The following is an 18,342-nucleotide window of genomic DNA, read 5'->3' on the forward strand; positions in this document are numbered from 1 at the left end:
CCAGGATTCAGGAAGAAGGAGATTTGAAATTCTACCTTCACTCTGGCTGGAGGCTCCAGAAGCCTCCCAAGAAACCTGCTCACAGAGAAAAGGATTTACAGAAAATAAACCTCCTCCCAGAAAAGGATTACAATTGAGAGACAACAGGACACTACAATTTGGCGCCCAATGTGGGGCAAGGACTTTTGCCTATACTTACTCTGGCTGATTCTGAGCCCTTCAGAGGGAGCTAGCCCAGACATGACAGAATAGTTGGATTCAAATTCCTTCCTATGCTTACTACTTGGGTTAACTTAAGTAATTCATTTAATCATACTGGACTTTATTGTCTTATTTGTAAAATGAAGGCGTCTTGTTGTTGGGGTTTTGGATGCCTCTCAAAGTCTAAAACTGGGATTTTTAACTCTGAGTCCATAGATTTCCAAAGGATAATTTATATATTTCAGGGGATCTTTGAACTAATGTGAAAAAGAATCTTTATTAACCTTTATCTGAAATCTGACATTTCCTGCCATGATGAATTAAAAAAAAAACATTTTTGTTGTTTTAGCAACAACCACAATAAACAATCAGAATTCTTCTGAGAAGAAGTCTGTAAAATTTCATCATACTGTCAAAGTTCTCTAAAGCATAAAAAGGTTAAGAACTCTTGCTCAAAATATATGATCTATGATTAAGCCTCTCCAAGTACAGCCTCAGACACATTATATTTTAACCCACCTTTATGGTAGTTGATAATACTCAGAATCCTGAACCAGTGGTCACCTCAATAAATGTTGACATCATTTTTTTTCAAGAGCCCAAGCAAGCCATATACTTTTTTTAGGGAAAACTTTTAGTTTCTTTTCACTAAAACTAGTTCATCTTCATCTAATAATTTGTAATAATAGAAAATTGTGAGTTGGGTTATTCTGAATACATTTTAGATGAAGACATCCTAGATTTGTTTTATACACACACACACACACACACACACATAATTTTATTCGCTTCTCTTCTATTCATATACATCATTACTGGACATAGTAAAGATATCACTTCACTGAATATCCAAGTTTAAGATTTTGTATTGTTATTTAAAAGGTTAATATTTAATGGCAATTTTTTTTTTAGTTTTTTGGCCCTCCATGATTGCTTAATACAAAGGCTTTTAACCCAAGATTATGACCTTGTTTAAAAATATTTTGGTAATAGTATATCACTATAGTTAGCTAACTTTATAATTCTATACATTACATTTCATTCATTTTTGCAAAATTGTCCCTTCCTCTTCCCCTTCCCCCTCTCCCTTCTTTTTTCCCTTCCCCTACCCTTCCCTTTCTCTTGCCTTCCCTTTCCCCTTCCCTTCCCCTTCCTTTCTCCTTTCTTCTCCTTTTCCTTTCTCTACTCTTCTCTTCCTTTCCTTACCCTTCTTTCCATCCCTTTTTCCTCCTTACTTTCCATCTCTCTTCTCTTTCAAATAGTGAGGGGAAATTCTCAATCATTTTTCTTAGGAGCTTATAGTCTATTCCTACATAAAATGATTCTAACCTTTTGAAGTATCTAATCCCTAAATAAATAAAATAAAATGCTAACAGTATTGGCTGAATAAAAACAGCACACTGGCATAGTAAAGTACAGAAGTTACTTGATCTGTTTTAGATATTTAATTGCCCTTTCATTAAACAAAAATCATTTATATATCAGAGAAAGGTTATTTTTGTCAGTGATGTTTATTTTACCTTGAGCAAACACTTCCCATATGAAGGATGGCTTAATTTTTACAAATCCAATTTTAAAACTATTGAGACATTTTGTAATGGCTTACCTCTTTATATCCTTCCTCTTTACATTTTATAGGGAGAGAACTCAAGAAATTTCATTAACAGCCTTCATTCAGGATGAAGTCATTTTCTTGTTCTCCTTGCAATGGCCCCTGTCAAAATTCCCTTGCAGAGCAAACAGCTGCAAAATTCCTCAATCCGTTTGGTTTTAAGGAAATTCTTTACAGATGGGAGTAGGATAACATTTCTAAAACCTTATCCCATGAAAAGGATGTTTTCTTTTCTAAATTCCCTAACACTCAACTAGGAAATCCCTAAGATCTACTGTTCTCGTTTTCAGGGGATAGGCAAGAAAGGTCTCTTAGGATCCTTTATTATTCCCATTTAAAAGTAGATTATAATTCTGAACTATGAGACACCATGATTCTTGACATTTGTATAAAGTTTTAAGATTTGGAAAACATTCTACAAAGATTGTGTCATTGGAACCTCACAAGAACCCTGTGAGGTGGCTACTAAAGTATTGTTATTATTATCTCCATTTTACAGATGAGAAAATTAAGGTCCAGAGAAGTTGTGACTTGCTAATAGTCAAACAGTTAGCAAATGTCAAAGAGCAAATCTTAATCTACTAGGCTATTCTGTCTTTCTTAGAATACTTGAATATCAGAGAATACACCATTACTCTTTGCTTAAATCATATTTTATTACTCTGACATAATTTATTTTTTTGACATGTATTTTAATCTGACTTTGCATCCCACAGTATCTCAAAATGCCAGGACTCTAAGGGTTGATGATGAGACTGAAACAACAATGAGAGTCACATGGCAACCAGCACCTGGAAAAGTTGTGAACTATCGTGTTGTGTATCGGCCTCGTGGAGGAGTAAGACAGATGGTGGCCAAAGTGCCGGCCACAGTCACATCAACTGTGTTGAAACGACTTCAACCTCAAACTACATATGATATTACGGTGCTTCCAATGTACACATCAGGAGAAGGAAAGCACAGGCAAGGATCAGGAACCACATGTATGTATGCTTTTAAAGGTGCTTTTTAAGCTCTTAGAATCCTAGAAACCCAGAGGTTTCTAGGACCTAAGAGACCTACTAGTTTAATCCATACCTAAATAAAAATCTCATCTACAGTAAGTGTATACATGTATACAGTAGGTGGTCTTTCAGCCCTTGCTTTAGAACCTATCTTAGATAGAACCAGCCATGTTTCAGGGCCCATTCTATTTTTGGATAACTGTTAGGAGATTTTTCCTTATATTAGTTCTAAATCTGCTTTTCTTTTTCTTTCTTTCTTTCTTTTTGCAGTTCCCATTAGATTGTGGGTTCTGAATTCTGAAGTCAAGACCAAGTTTGTTTCCTTTACATAATAGTCTTTTAAATACTTCAGCAGCTACTAGTGTACCCACTTCATCCATCCTTTTCCCTTCCAAAAACTTTTCCTTCTTCCAGAGTAAATACTGACAGTTGCTTGAAATCATCCTCCACAGAATAATTCAAAGTCCTTAATCATGCTAGTTGTTCTCTTTTGCATGCTATTTGTCTTATCTATATCTTTTCCAAATGGCTATACTCAGTCTGACCAGGATGAGATATAATGTGACTATTATATTATAGGCACTCTACCTCTCATGCAGTAGTCCAAGATTTCATTATCTATTCTGCCTATTATATTCCATTGTTGATTCATATTGAATTTGTGGTTTATTGAAACTGATGAGGGAAGAGAATGGAATTTAACTTGGTATATGAACATTTATAAGAAATGTTGGCTCCGATTTTCTTATTTCTTATCCTAACTCTTTAATTTTTCTTTTTCCTCCTTTGGTGATTATTTTTTTCTTCCTGGTCCCTAAGAGTAGACATCCTTTTTTCCTTTCTTTCTCTACGCTCTTTCCCATAGTGATTTTATGTTATTCCTTGGGCTCAGTCATTGCTTCTATGCAGATCACATTAAAATGTCTACCTCCAATTTCATCTGTTCTTCTGAACCCCAGTTCCAAATACTTAACTACTTATTAGATATCTATTCCTAGATGTCTTCCTGACATCTTGAATCCAACATGTTTAAAGCTGAGCTTTATCTTCCCTTCAAAATCCACACCCCTTCCTAACTTTTTTGGGACTCTTAAATTCCTAGTAACCCATGCTTGAACTTGAGGAGTTTCCTTTGATTCTCCTCTGTTCACCTTGTTCAATCTCCAGTCATTTGCCAAATGCAGTTGATTTTATGTCTGAAATATTTCTTAATCTACCTTTTTGTTTCTTTTTACACAACACATTAATTGAGAGTCTCGTTGCTTTTCACCTCAATTGTTGTAATGGTTTCCTAACTATTCTCCCTGACTGATGACATCTTCAAATCTGAATGGAGTGCTACATTCATTAAAATGAAAAATAATAGATCACTGCACCTCTGATATTTTCCCCTCTCCAATTTACATTGCTGAGAAAGTAATCATTCTAGGATTCAGTTCAGGTCTGATTATATCACTTAGAGGCAACATGGCATGATGGGTACATTGCTGGATCTAGATATAGAAAAGTCTGGGTTTGATTACTGACATTTGATTACTGACATAGATTTACTAGCTGTGTGACTGTAAACAAATCATAACCTTTCTTGATCTCATTTCCTCTTGTTTTGAATGAGGGGACTGGATTAGATGGCTTCTAAGGTCCTTTCCAGCTCTAAATATAAGGTCTTGAAAAAAAAACACACAATACTTTTTTAAAGTGGTTACCCATTTTTTTATGGGATGAAACACGGTTCAATTTTCTTGGTCTCACTTTCAAAACATTCCATAATCTGCCTTCAGTATCCCTTTCCAGTCTCATTTTTTTCTTCATGGACTCTATTACAGCCAAATTGAACTAAGAGCTATTTCTTGATCTCAGCCCATCTTCTATTTCTGCACTGCTTTTCAGGCCATCAGTAATGCCTGGAATGAATTTATTCCACATTTCTACTCTCTTCTAAGCTTTTTCTTCCTTCAAAAACTAGTGTAAATGCCACCTATTTTGTGAAGCCTTTCCCTGGTCCTTCACTTAGAAACCTAGAAATGATTTATCTTCTTCAAAATCTGTTATTCCTTCTGTGGTATTTCTATGTATTTATTCTATTCCAATTTATAGTTCTTTTCTATTCCAACTTACAATTATTGATTTGCCTATCTTATCCAGCAATTTGCTGCTAGATTGTAAGTTCCTTGAAAGCAGGGACTATTTTATATTTTGTCTTTATATCTCTAATGTTTGACACAGTGTTAGAACATAGCAGTCATTTTAGTAAATGCTTATTAAATTGAATGGAATGGAAATGAAAGGAAAGAGATTGAGTTCCTTGAAGGCAAAATTTTTTCATTTGTGTTTTTGAATCCCTAGCACTGAGCATAGTAACTGGCCCAGAGCTTAATAGATGCTTGTTAACTGATTTTTCATCCTTCTGTCTCCATGCCATGAGTCATGGCATAGTGGATAAAGAACTGACTTCTCATACCATATCTGGATTCAAATCCTAACTGTATGATCTTGGGCAAGTTATTCAGTCTCTGCATATTCTAAGCAGATATCTGCCTATAAGAAGGATGAGCTGACTTGCTTTGGTAGAGAGAATTTCTTCCCTTGGGAGTTTATTATACCAAAGAAATCCCAGATCTATTTTCTGTCCCTACTGCTTAACATAAGGTATCTGCCCATAGCAGGCACATAATGTGTATTTATTGAATACAGTTAAGTTGAGTTCAGTACTGTTGTTGATCAGGTTTAATAGCTATTAAAATTTTGTATTTCATATTTTATTCTTATTTTTTTTCTCTTTGCAGTATCCAAATTCAAATCACCCAGGAACCTCAAAACGTCTGACTCAACCATGTCAAGCTTTCGAGTCACTTGGGAGCCAGCCCCAGGAGAAGTAAAAGGCTACAAAGTCACTTTCCATCCTACAGGAGATGCTCAGAGGCTTGGGGAATTAGTTGTTGGTCCCTATGACAATACTGTTGTTTTAGAGGAACTTAGGTATAAAATAATTTCTTTTTTTTTTTCTTTTTTTTTTTTTTTTGTTGCTATTTCAACCACTTATTGAAATCAGTGAGATCTAAATTGGAAAACATGTTTGGTTTTCACTTTATTCTCCAGGGAAGGGGTTTATAAAAGCTGCTAGATAATGAAGATGAAAGCTACTTTCTTAAGGCATGGTGTGGCTTCAGTTGGGTTGCTGTGAACAATTCATACAAGTAGTTTTGGAAATTATAAAGCACAAGAGGCTTTCTGTAATTCTTTGTCACATTTTTACAACTTAGTAGGAGTGGCTTCTTTCATCAGCAATAACCATGCTTCTAGTATTTTGCCAACGGTAGTCCCTACTCAGGGTGTTGTCATCATGTGATAGAAAACCTTCCCCAAATGTGGAGATTACTGTTCCCTCTGAAAATGCCCAGATGACTCATTCTGAAATCCCAAGTGTGAGTCTTCTTCCAATTTGAGACATGAGAGAAAGCAAGACTGTGTTTTGAGCCAAAGAGAATGGGGAAGGGTGGGTTGATTAAAAACCTTGCTCCAGGCTCTGAAATGGAAAACAAGGAAGTTTAAGAATGAATGGAGGATGACCATTTATTATAATGAGGATAATAAGCTATTGTGCTCTTGATGACTTTATACTTGATCTGTACTAGCCCATACTACTTCTCCCAGTGTGGGAAAGAGAAGTTGATCTTTGAGACCGGGAGACTTGGATTCAAGCCTTACCTCTGACTCTGTCCACAGATGAATTACTTAATCTCTTAGGAGTTCATTAGTTTTCTTAGTTTTCTAAATTTCAGAATTGCTGAAGATCAGCACTGATAAAGAGAGAGAAATTCTGCACTTGGAATTCCCTTCATCAAGGAATTCACAAATATTCTCTAAAACTACGACAAATAATATAGTTTATTTTAGCATTCAGTGCTCATTTGTTTATTCAAGAATTCTTGTTTAGAAGTTTTTTCATTTGTATAATAATATGAACATTTGAACAAATACTTCTCTGATTTTAAAGATCTTCATAGAGTAAGAAAGTCATTCTTCTTGTCTTAAAGCATATTATTTAATAAAAGTTATCAAGCTGTGAGCCAAATTCTTCTACTATTATTATTATTATTATTGCTGAGGCAATTGGGGTTAAGTGGCTTGTCCAGAGTCACACAGCTAAGAAGTGTTAAGTATCTGAGATTAGATTTGTACTCCCATCCTCTAGACTTCAGGGCTGGTGCTCTATCCACTGCACCACCTCGCTGCCCAATTCTTCTGCTATTATGCTCAATCTAAAAGTCAATGCTCTTCAGAGACTCTGTGTAGCTTTGCTATTTGTGAACTGCCCCGATTATGTAGCTAACCCAAGAGGGAAACAGAGAAGGAATTTGTGGGTGTGTGGCTATCTCTGATGTTCTTTGAGGCATGATTTCTGGTTGCCTTATATGTACCTGCTTACATTTGAATTTTCAGGTCATTGCTCAGGGCAGGGTTGTTAGATGGTATCTGGCAATTTCCCATTGCATTATAAGGTAAACACATGAATGCAAAGTTGGATTTTCGTCTTTATCTCCATATTTTCACATGTTTACAACCTCAAAGGAGAAGATCTCAATGACTTAATAAAATGGAAAATAAAGAATAAAGTTCTTTATTTGGATAGTTAAAGCAATTCCTTTTAAGGTAACCTATATATCTATATCTCCAATTTTTAATACTGCAGGGCAGGTACAACCTATAAAGTAAATGTTTTTGGAATGTTTGATGGAGGAGAAAGTTCACCACTAATTGGACAGGAAATGACAACTCTTTCAGATACAACTGTCATGCCAATTTTATCTTCAGGTAAGCAGCTTGTGAAAATGTAAGTTAATTTGAATGTTTTAAATTTAGGGAGTTTGTCTAATTGCTTTATGGAAAAATTTCTAAAATAATACTTAAAACTAAATGTTGATATTTTCAACAAAAGTTTAAAGAACTATAGGTTTATTTACGTACTATATAAATGTATAACTATGTCCAGTCCAGATGACTAGTCCTTTTGAAAAAATGAGATAATATTAAGTGCTTTGAAATCCTTTAAATGATATATAAATATTATTTGTTATCATGTAGGTAGAGTACTTGGCAAACTCCAATGTACTATATACATGTTAGTCATTTCTCTTGTTATTATCAGAAGTCTAATTGGTCATTCACTCTGTTGAAACCAAAATTACTTTTTGTCTCTGAAGCCTTCATCATCATTATCATTATATTCTATTTTGTAGTACCCCATTACAAATGCATCATTATATAGCATGATTTTTTTTTATTAAGCTAATAGAGCTAATGCAAATGTATAATTTCTGTGCTTCCTCTTTCCCCTTCCCATTTCTGAAATAGGCTTTTGTAAAGATGTATGGAAAATATCAGTATATGAGGTTTAGTTTTACAAGATAGTAGTAGCTGCCAGAGTTTATTTAGTAGTTGACACAGGAAAAAAATTGAATGCATTTTAAATGTAGGATCTCAGGCCATCAACTCTTAGGATCTAGAGAGATTTACTTAATGTGTTTGTCACCCTGTGTCAGAGTCATTAGCAAGATTGGACTAGTTAAGAAGATGAGAAATGAGAATTTTGTAAGCCACATAGATGTGCAGAAATCTTTGATTTTTTTTTTGTGTGCCTATTATATTCATTCCATCAGTATTATACATGAAGCAATAAAACATTGTGAATAGAGGATAGATCTTGAAGAGAAGAAGCTCTGGATTCAAATCCTTCTACTTGACCTATATTAGCTTTCTGACTTTTAAACTTTTAGTGTTTCTGGTAAGGTTGTAATTTAAAGATGAGATGCCATTCTGCATCATTGGAAGGAGTTTTTACACTGAATGCTACCCATATCATTGAAATCGTAGGACTAGTCTTTTTTTTCTCCTCCTCCATTACCCAAAACATATGTAAAACCAGTTTTAATATGTTTATATACAAAATTACATTTAAACAATTTCCCTGATCTGTGTTATGTCGAAAAAGATTGGATTTGTATTTTCTGTATATAAGAGGATCATGATTTTTAACCAACAGATATTTGGAATAATTAATTATTTATGATCCTTTAGTATTGAATTGCTTAGATAGACTCTTAATGGAATCACAGTATCTTTTAAGCATGATGGATATGATGGTTTTTCTCAATATAATTTCTTCCATATAAAGATTAGATGTTATCAGGTCAAGAAGCCAAAAAATAAACAATTGGTAACACAATTTCTAGAACAACAGAGGACAGTTTTTACATGACTAATATTAAACTTAATTAAGGAATTAAGTCTGTTTTATAGAAATGTTCTATTATTTAAATTATGATGATATTAACCAAATCATATTTTTGTTCCCTAGCTTGTGAACTGAGGAGATCTGAAATGATTCTCTTTCCATAGCATTCCAGTCTTGCATAAATGTGCTTGTGTTTGTACATCTCCTCACTTGTATATTTGTTTGCATCCCTCCAAAACTATGTTCCTTCTTTCTCATTTTTTTTAAGTGTGCACATTCCTCTGCCATCTGTATTTATCTAATTGCATTACAAAGTAAAGAACAGTGTTTACAAACTGGTAACTATGAAATGTTTGCATGGTAAATAAGATGAATTATTGGTATAGGATATTAATTGGGCATTTCTAGTTGAATGGGTTTGCATTTAAATAATCTTGTACTTGGTGTTAATAATTACCTCCCAGATTTGTTGTAACAAATTTAAAAAAAAAGTTTTTGGTCTATAGAAGCAATTTCTAGCCCATGCATTTTCATCTGCCCATTCTGTACTTTTTAACAGTTTTGTGGTGATATGACTTCAACCAACAATCAGATGTTATTTCAGAGAAATATCATCTTAAAGCTTTAGGTTATATTTGAATTTTTACTAAAGTTTCTAATTCTTGATAGTGAAATTCTTTTAAAAATAAGACTAATTTTTTTTCAGACTTGCAAGTCCATTCTCATTTATCTTGCTCATTTGATAAACCAAACATTAGAAGACTAATTTCTGTGTCTGAAGCTAAAATGAGGAACTACAATTAAAAAAAAAAAAAAAAAAAAAAAGGAAAGATGCTTAATTGACAATGGAAGAAAAAAGGACTTGAAATAGTCATTGAATGAATGACCAATTCTTATCAATATGACCCTGAGATTCATGAATGGGATGGTGATGTGTGTTTCATGGGTATATTTTCAGTGATATCCTAATATCTGCTAATGCCATAATGGCTAAAGTAGGGAGACCATAGAGCAAACAAGTGTTAGAGGGAGGAGAAATAAGAACACAGGAAAGTTAAATACTACTTAATGTTTTTCTTATTCATGTGTGCCTTTTGATTATTGCTGTATCAGGTATGGAGTGTTTCACCAGAGCAGAAGCTGACATCGTGCTACTGGTAGATGGTTCTTGGAGTATTGGTCGGGCTAATTTTAAAACTGTCAGGAGTTTCATTTCACGTATTGTTGAAGTCTTCGAGATTGGCCCCAAAAGAGTACAAATTGGTAGGGCTCTGCTAATATTAAATATTTTAAACATTTGTTTTTATGCTCTTTTCAATAAACTAATGACAATTGCATTATTTAAGCCCTTGCTCAGTATAGTGGGGATCCCAGAACAGAATGGCAGTTAAATGCGCATAAAGACAGGAAAAGCCTATTGGAGGCAGTGGCCAACCTACCATACAAGGGAGGCAATACATTGACAGGTAAATTCTGAACTTTTGTTATTCTTTAAGCCTTTTAAAAAAAAAGATATATTTATGTAATAATCATTATATATATTTTTAAAATCACACCAGGAATGGCTTTGAATTTTATTTGGCAAAATAACTTTAGGCCACAGGCTGGCATGAGACCTAGAGCTCGCAAAATTGGTGTTCTCATCACTGATGGAAAATCACAGGATGATGTAGAAGCGCCTTCAAAGAGACTAAAGGATGGAGGAGTGGAACTTTTTGCTATTGGTGAGTACCAGAAAGAATGGTAGCAACCCAATGCTCTTAAAATTTAGAGGATCTATAATTTTGTGAGTGTAATGTCTGGGCTAGCTTTTTCTCTGAATGGGCCTTGGTCTTTAGGTGGAGAAGTGATGAAGGCAGGAGGGCCACCACAAGGCTGGTCAAGAATGAAGTCCTCTGTCTGGAATCTGGAGCCTGGAGCCTTCTCTGTGTCTGTGTCTGAGAGACTCTCTGGGTCTGTGTCTGAGACTCCTTTGTGTCTGTGTCTGAGACTTCCAGTTCCCGGTCCTCTTAGCCCTTAAATAACTCAGTATGATTATATTGATACAACAACTGAGCATGTGTCAACTGTCCATTAAGTATATGTTTAACTAGAGAATCATTATCTCATCAATCATACTGAGTAGGTGCTTAACTATAAGCACCTTGCTGTCCTTGATTCAAGTATACCTTTTCAGAGTTCCACCCCTCTACATGTGAGCATAGCTAATCCATCCACTGACATAATGAAGCCCTTTTATATCTGACTAGATGATTTTTGCTGGTCACTGTAGCCAAAAACATTCATGATTTGGTGATAATTTTCTGGTGAGGAACTTCTCTGAACTTTTGGCCCATCTTGGGCTTGTATTTGAAGTCTTTACAACTTAGTAGGGGCAAAAAGAGTCTGTGTTTTGCTGATATAATCTTTATACAACATTGAAATATTGGGGGAAAGAAGAAAGGGAAGGGGGAGAAAAACCAGTTATATACAGTGCTTGCAATGTGCCAGACATTGTACTAAGTGCTTTATATTATTTTATTTGATCCTCATAACATGCTGTTATCCCCTTTTTACAATTGAGGAAACTAAGGCAAAAAGAAGGTAAATAACTTCCCAAGGATTATGTACATAATAAGTGTCTGAGTATGTACATTCAGTCATATCTTCCTGACTCCAGGCCCAGTTCGCTGTGTCACAAACCTGTCTCTACTTATTGGAGTAGACCTTTATGGAAGAAATGATGTAAATGGAAATACAAATGTTTTTTGGCTTTAAAAATACACAGACATGTAGATAACAGTTTGCCAGTATTTAGCATATATTAGACTCCCAGATAGAATGGAGACTCCTTGATTGACATTCTATTGTTTTACTTTTGGTTTTGTAGCTTCAGTGTTTATCTTACTGAGTTCCTGAAATACAGCAAGTGCTCAATAAGTGCTGGTTGATTGATCTCCATAAGAGAGGAATCATGATTTTATATTTTTATATACACAATCAATTTTGTCCATTAACCAATTTGAACTTTTCAATTTGTCCAATTTACTTTCTGATGAAACAGAAAAAAATTTGTATCATTAAGAAGGACAACAGTACTATAAATATTAGGCATTTACTGTTATCAAAATTTTGAAAATATCCTGTTAATATTTCCTTCCTCATTTCTTCTCTCCCTTCTCCTCCCAATTCCAGTAATCAAATTACCACCTGATTTCTGGAAAGAGCAAAATTTCAAGTCAATTAATTTCCTTATGGCTTAGTTTAAAATCTCTGTGACTATCTATTTATCTTTGTTCTGTAACCCATCTTCCCCCCTCCCACATCCCAACAGTCTTTCCCATTAAAAAAAAAGCTCTTTGAGGGTAGGGACTATTTTACTTTTTGTAATTGTATCTGCAGTGCTTAGCAAAGTTCCTCGTGCATAGAAAACACTAAATGCTTTTTAATTCATTAATTTTTCCATCATTCATTCATTTAATGACTTTAGTTAGTTATTTATTTGTCTATTTGTCTATTGATTTTTTGTTCTTAAAAGCACTTAACTTTTAGAATACCTTCCTTCTTTCAAGTTCTTTTGATATCTTATTATGATTCATAGTATTATAGTTATTAGATATTATTTTTTAAAGAAAATCACATACACATATATTTGTGTTGTCATGCATTGGAACATCGGAATATTGCTTCTAATATATTTTGTTAAGTTATATGTTAAACTTTATTAAACTTTTTTTCTGATCAATGTTGCTAATTTATATATTTTTTTAAATAAAGGTATTAAAAATGCAGATGAGACTGAATTAAAGATGATTGCAACTGATCCAGATGATACTCATGCCTACAATGTGGCTGACTTTGACTCACTTTCTAGGATTGTGGATGAACTCACTATTAACTTGTGCAATAGTGTCAAAGGTCCAGGTATGCTATTATTATGACTACCACCTTAATCATCATTAATCAACTTTCAATGTTCTTTTTTTTTTGGACATAACTGAGTGTGATTTTAATTAAAATTTATTCCCATGCCTGTGCTTCTTCAAAATTTCTATGGATTTCTTTAATACCTAATGAGTGATTCTTTTCCTTTCAAAGTACTTGTTCACTGGCAATTATCATTTTGAAGAGATAATTTTTTTTTCACTTCAGACTTTCAGTTTAGGTATTCTTAGTATACTTTACTCTTATTCTTTTAGCTTGGTCAGGATATAAATCTCTTTCCTGGATTAGAGCCTGAATATTGTGTCACACTAGTTATTATATAGGCATAGATAAATAGCCAAATATTCTTAACTTTCTTCTCATCTCACCTCCATCCCTGAGGCCAATAAGCTGTTTTCCATAACTGAATAATGTTCATAAATATTTCAATACTTTAGAAATTTGCAACTTCACTGACAATGGTATTCCCTCCAGTGCTCTAGATCTTGACCATTTTATAATTTTCTCAATCACCTTGGAGAGTTTCTGTGGACTAAAAATTTATGACCCCATATCTAATGTGGTGATGAGCTTTTATGAACTTATCTAGGCTGATCTTTGGACAATATAAAGTATTAAATTGTCAGGACTATACCTGTAGTATTTCTTGGAAGAAACTGGCAGAGCTTGTGTCTTGCTGGTGTAGACTTTGAGAATGTAGGATGACCACTGTTATTCTGAGGCATCAGGATAGGACTTTAGTGGAGTCAATTAATAAAAGGATTAAAATCATGATTATTTTGGAGCTTAGAATAATTCCTTTTTGAATTATTATAGAAAATTGTAAGGATTATTCTTTATATGTTTATACTAATCATGTGGAAATTGGAATGAGAGGCCAGCAAGGACACCAGTAAACATGATTCAGCTACTTTGGGTTTTGGGAATATATTTGTATGAACTTTTCTTTTCAAGTTTCTGACCAATCCTTTAAATATTTTCTTTGGGGATTTAGTCAAATGATTATACTTTTTTCTGGAGAAATAGGCCATCTGTATAGTTAGCATTTGCAAGTTTCAAGTTCTCAACATTAGTTTAGACATTTGTATTTTTGTTCCCTTGGAGAGAACTTAGAATAGATGAAAGTATCTTTATCTATTTTCTTTTCTGTTTTATCAACCATAAAATCATTGTATTTATTCCAGTTTCCCAGACCATAAAACTGCTTGATAATTTTGTAGACTTGATTATTACCCAAGTATAATAAAGGTTAAAGGATTAAAAATGAATTTTTTTTCTTTTATCCAGTTTTGGCTTGCAAACAACTCAAAAGATAATGCTTGCATTATATTTTGAACTTGCTAGATTAATTTCTTTATTTTCAAGCTTTAATTTGGGTATTTTTTCATCTTTACATATTCTCCCTCCACCACTGAATAGTATTTTATTTTTTCTAATTATATGTAAAGATAGTTTTCAACAATCATTTTTATAAGACTTTAAGTTCCAAATTCCTCCTAAGAAAAGTGAAAATTATTTGCTTCAATATATTCACACACATATATAATGATCTAGGACAATTCCAAAGGACTCATGATGGAAAATGCTATCCACACTCAGAGAAAGAACTGTGGAGTCTGAATGCACATTGAAGCAAATAATTTTCACTTTTCTTTCTCATTTTTTCCTTTTGTTCTGATTCTTTTTATATCACATGACTAATGTGTAAATATGTTTAATATTATTGTACATGTATAACTTATGTCAAATTGCATGCCTTTTGGGGGAGGGAGAAGGTTGTAAGGAGGAATTTGGAACTTAAAGTCTTATAAAAATGAGACATAAGTTTTTAATTAGAGGATTTTAATTTAAAAAGTTCAAATTAAATCAATAAACTATTAAAAATTCCAGATTCTATGGAATAAAATGAATACTTTTTAGAAAAATTGTCCCTAGATAAATCATCATAGTTTTATTTTCATGAAAGTTACTTAATATGTAAAAAGGGTTGCTTAGAATTCTTCTGATAATAAAAGTTTATACTTATATAATACTTAAGATTGAAATGCTTTGTATTATTTATCTCATTTGAGCCTTACAATTATGTGAGATGTGTGTAGTGTGATTTTCTTATAGCTAATAATATATGGGGGAGAAAACTCAGGCCCAGAGAGATTAAGGGACTTAATAAGTTTTAACAGTTAATTAGTGATAGTTAAGGATATAAATTTAGGTCTTCTGAATCTGATTGTAGTGCTTTTCCTATTCTGTCACATTGCCTGGTAAATATTAGGGTTTTTCATTCTAATTTTAATCTTTTTCATATTGATTAATTGATGAACTTTTTTTTTTAACATTTTATTTCCCTTGTATAGGGGACTTGGAAGCACCTTCCAATCTAGTTATATCTGAGAGAACCCATCGTTCCTTTAGAGTGAGCTGGACACCTCCATCGGATAGTGTAGACAGATACAAAGTGGAATACTATCCAGTTTCTGGAGGGAAACGCCAAGAAGTGAGTAAATAATACTTCTTTCTCCCCCTGCCATCCTTTCCTGTTTTCACAAGTTCCTCAATACAGGTTTTATATAGAATGTCAAATGAGGAATCAGCATTCATTGTGAGAGGCTAAGACTAAGTTTCCGTTAAAGCACATAGTATGCCTATGCTGCTTGAGTCTGTCTAATTATCTCTCTTACTTGATTGTCATTAAAGTTGAAAAAATATTTGTTAAGACTCTTGTAGTCCTTAAATATCATGGCATGAAAGTGGTATGACATTGTTACTTTCTGAATAGATGGCAAATTTATTCTTGCCATTACTCTCTGCTTCCTTGCTGACCTAATAATTTTTGAAACAAAAATTCTTCAAAATAAATTCCAAGCCTGTATAGCAGAGGTGATTAGGAGAACTCTAGTTCAATTTAATGAATCTCTCCTGTCCATTGACCTTGGTATTTTCTAGTCTGAAATTCTAGGAGAAATGAAGAAATGAGAATGTACCATTTGTGACTTTTATCATTGTTTATTTTACCCTTTCCACCTAGTTTTATGTGAGTCGCCTGGAAACTAGTACAGTGCTTAAGGATCTAAAGCCTGAAACAGAGTATGTAGTTAATGTGTATTCTGTAGTAGAAGATGAAAATAGTGAACCCCTGAAGGGCACTGAAACAACCTGTAAGTATTCATATTATTTGTCCATTTGGTGCTACATCTACTTATTGATCTCTCTAGAATAATCTTTGCTGTTATTTATTTATTTATTTGCCTTTTTTCTCCCACTGTGCCTGTTACATCCCCTTCCAGGGTCTTGATGACTAGCCTTTACCCAAAAGCAAGATTTTTTTTATTCTTTAATTCCATCACCAAGTTCCTTTCTCCAGAGAGTTATTTCATCAGGTCCAGAAAGCTTTTAGGCAGGGTTATACAAGGTCATAAATATAGTGAGGGTGAGAGACAGAGATGGACGTAAAATCTAGATCTCTATTTTCAGTTCTTTTTTTTTCCTTTTTGCAACACTATGCTGTTATTACTGACAAAATTATCCACACAGGTTCATACTCTTTTAAATTTAATTTTTCCTCTGTTACATATAAAAACAATTTTAGATATTTGGGTTTTTTTTTTTAATTTTTGAGTTTCAAATTATCTCCCTCCCTTCTTCCCCTTCCCCACTCATTGAGAAGTTAAGTGGTTTGACATAGGTTATACACGTGTAGTCACGCAACACATATTTTCAAGTTAGTCATATTATGAAAGAATAATAACTCCAAGAAAACAAAGAAAGTAAAGAAAAAGTATGCTTCAATATGTATTCAGACTTGATCAATTTTTCTTTGGAGATGGATAGCATTTTTCATCATAAATCCTTCAGAATTGTCTTGCATCACTGTATTACTTATAAAGCTAAGTCATTCATAGTTGATCATTATGCAACATTGCTGTTACTGTATATAATAGTCTCTTGGTTCTGTTCATTTTACATTGCATCAACTTATATCAGTCTTTCTGGGTTTTTCCAAGATTATTCTGCTCATCGTTTCTTATAGCACAATAGTATTCTATTCATATACTATCACTTGTTCAGAATTTCCCAATTAATGGACATCAGTAAGTTTCAGGTTCACATTCTTAATACAGATTTTTAATAGTTTACAAATATGTTTATATATATATATACACATATATATGTATACATATACATGAATATAGATACTTATACATATATATGTATATGTATGTATATATATATATATATACATATGAAATAGGTTAAGGAACATAAGTTAATATAAGACTAGAATGAATAAAAGCAACTTGTTTGATGAATGACTTTATGTTTTGGTAGTGCCAGTTCCTGTCGTTTCCCTGAATATTTTTGATGTTGGACCAACTAACATGCGGGTGCAATGGCAGTCAGTTGGTGGAGCTACTGGTTACTTGTTGTCCTATGAAGCTGTCAATGCCTCAGTGCCCACAAGTCCCAAAGAGGTAGGGGATGTTTATTCTCTTGATAAATTAAAAAAAATATTGAAATTTAAAATATATAATCCTTTGTATTTGTTGTCCATAGCATTGTTTAAAACTATTGAATGCATTGTGAAACTGCCTTTTAAATTAAATAGATAAATTCAATGCTATGAAGGAAAGAGCTGTGAATTTCAGAGTTAAATTACCAGTTTTTGTTTGGCTACTTTCTTCTTTTTAACTTTGTGCTTAGACTTCAGATTACATTCTATCTTTATATCCATAATGTGTACATCTATGTCCATTTCCATGTCTATATTAGCATCTGTATCTGTTTTTCTATATTTGTATTTATATTTATTTCTATGTCAATATAGATGCCTGTTGGACCATCAGTGACAGATATGCAACTGGTTGATCTCATCCCCAATACTGAATATGCTGTAACTATCAAAGCAACATTGTATGATCTCACCAGTGATCCAGTCACTGCTCGGGAAGTAACTTGTAGGTGTTTATTCTCCCTGCCTCTTCCTGATAATCATTATTTAAAAATTTCCATGATGTTCAAAGCTTCAGATTTTGTTTGATGATTCTGTGCTCTACCCATGCTATCAAAGCAGTGTCACCATTACACTTCCAGTTTCACAGTTTTATAATGTTCATTATTCTCAACTCCTCAATCTTTGTTGCCTCACATAATCAGTTAGTTGTCTAATCAAAGATAAATGCATCTTTCCACCACATCTTTCATCCAATCCCTCTTTGTTAATTAAACTATATTATAGTTCAGGTCCTCATCATCTATTGCCTAGATTATTTCAATAGTCTCCTAACTGCCTCCGTTGTCTCTCTGCTTCATTACATCCTCCACACTACTGCCAAAGTAATTTTCTTTAGATGTAAATCTAACTGTGTGGC

General features: G+C 33.4%; 1 protein-coding gene across 5 annotated transcripts in view; it reads left to right on the forward strand.

Moving 5' to 3' along the window:
• COL12A1 (collagen type XII alpha 1 chain) overlaps window positions 1-18,342 on the forward strand; it is a 140,453-nt gene that overhangs the window by 52,121 nt on the left and 69,990 nt on the right. For 3 of the 5 annotated variants that reach the window (XM_074310486.1, XM_074310484.1, XM_074310485.1), the window contains exons 15-25: window positions 2,530-2,796; window positions 5,604-5,796; window positions 7,511-7,632; window positions 10,166-10,315; window positions 10,399-10,518; window positions 10,612-10,776; window positions 12,809-12,955; window positions 15,331-15,470; window positions 16,002-16,131; window positions 17,303-17,445; window positions 17,799-17,928. In XM_074310486.1, coding sequence (XP_074166587.1) covers window positions 2,530-2,796; window positions 5,604-5,796; window positions 7,511-7,632; window positions 10,166-10,315; window positions 10,399-10,518; window positions 10,612-10,776; window positions 12,809-12,955; window positions 15,331-15,470; window positions 16,002-16,131; window positions 17,303-17,445; window positions 17,799-17,928 — 1,707 coding nt within the window. The remainder of the gene's footprint in view (window positions 1-2,529; window positions 2,797-5,603; window positions 5,797-7,510; window positions 7,633-10,165; window positions 10,316-10,398; window positions 10,519-10,611; window positions 10,777-12,808; window positions 12,956-15,330; window positions 15,471-16,001; window positions 16,132-17,302; window positions 17,446-17,798; window positions 17,929-18,342) is intronic. The other 2 variants (XM_074310487.1, XM_074310488.1) reach the window with 1 other exon arrangement.

Source organism: Sminthopsis crassicaudata, chromosome 4, assembly GCF_048593235.1.
Source record: "Sminthopsis crassicaudata isolate SCR6 chromosome 4, ASM4859323v1, whole genome shotgun sequence".
Taxonomy (NCBI): domain Eukaryota; kingdom Metazoa; phylum Chordata; class Mammalia; order Dasyuromorphia; family Dasyuridae; genus Sminthopsis; species Sminthopsis crassicaudata.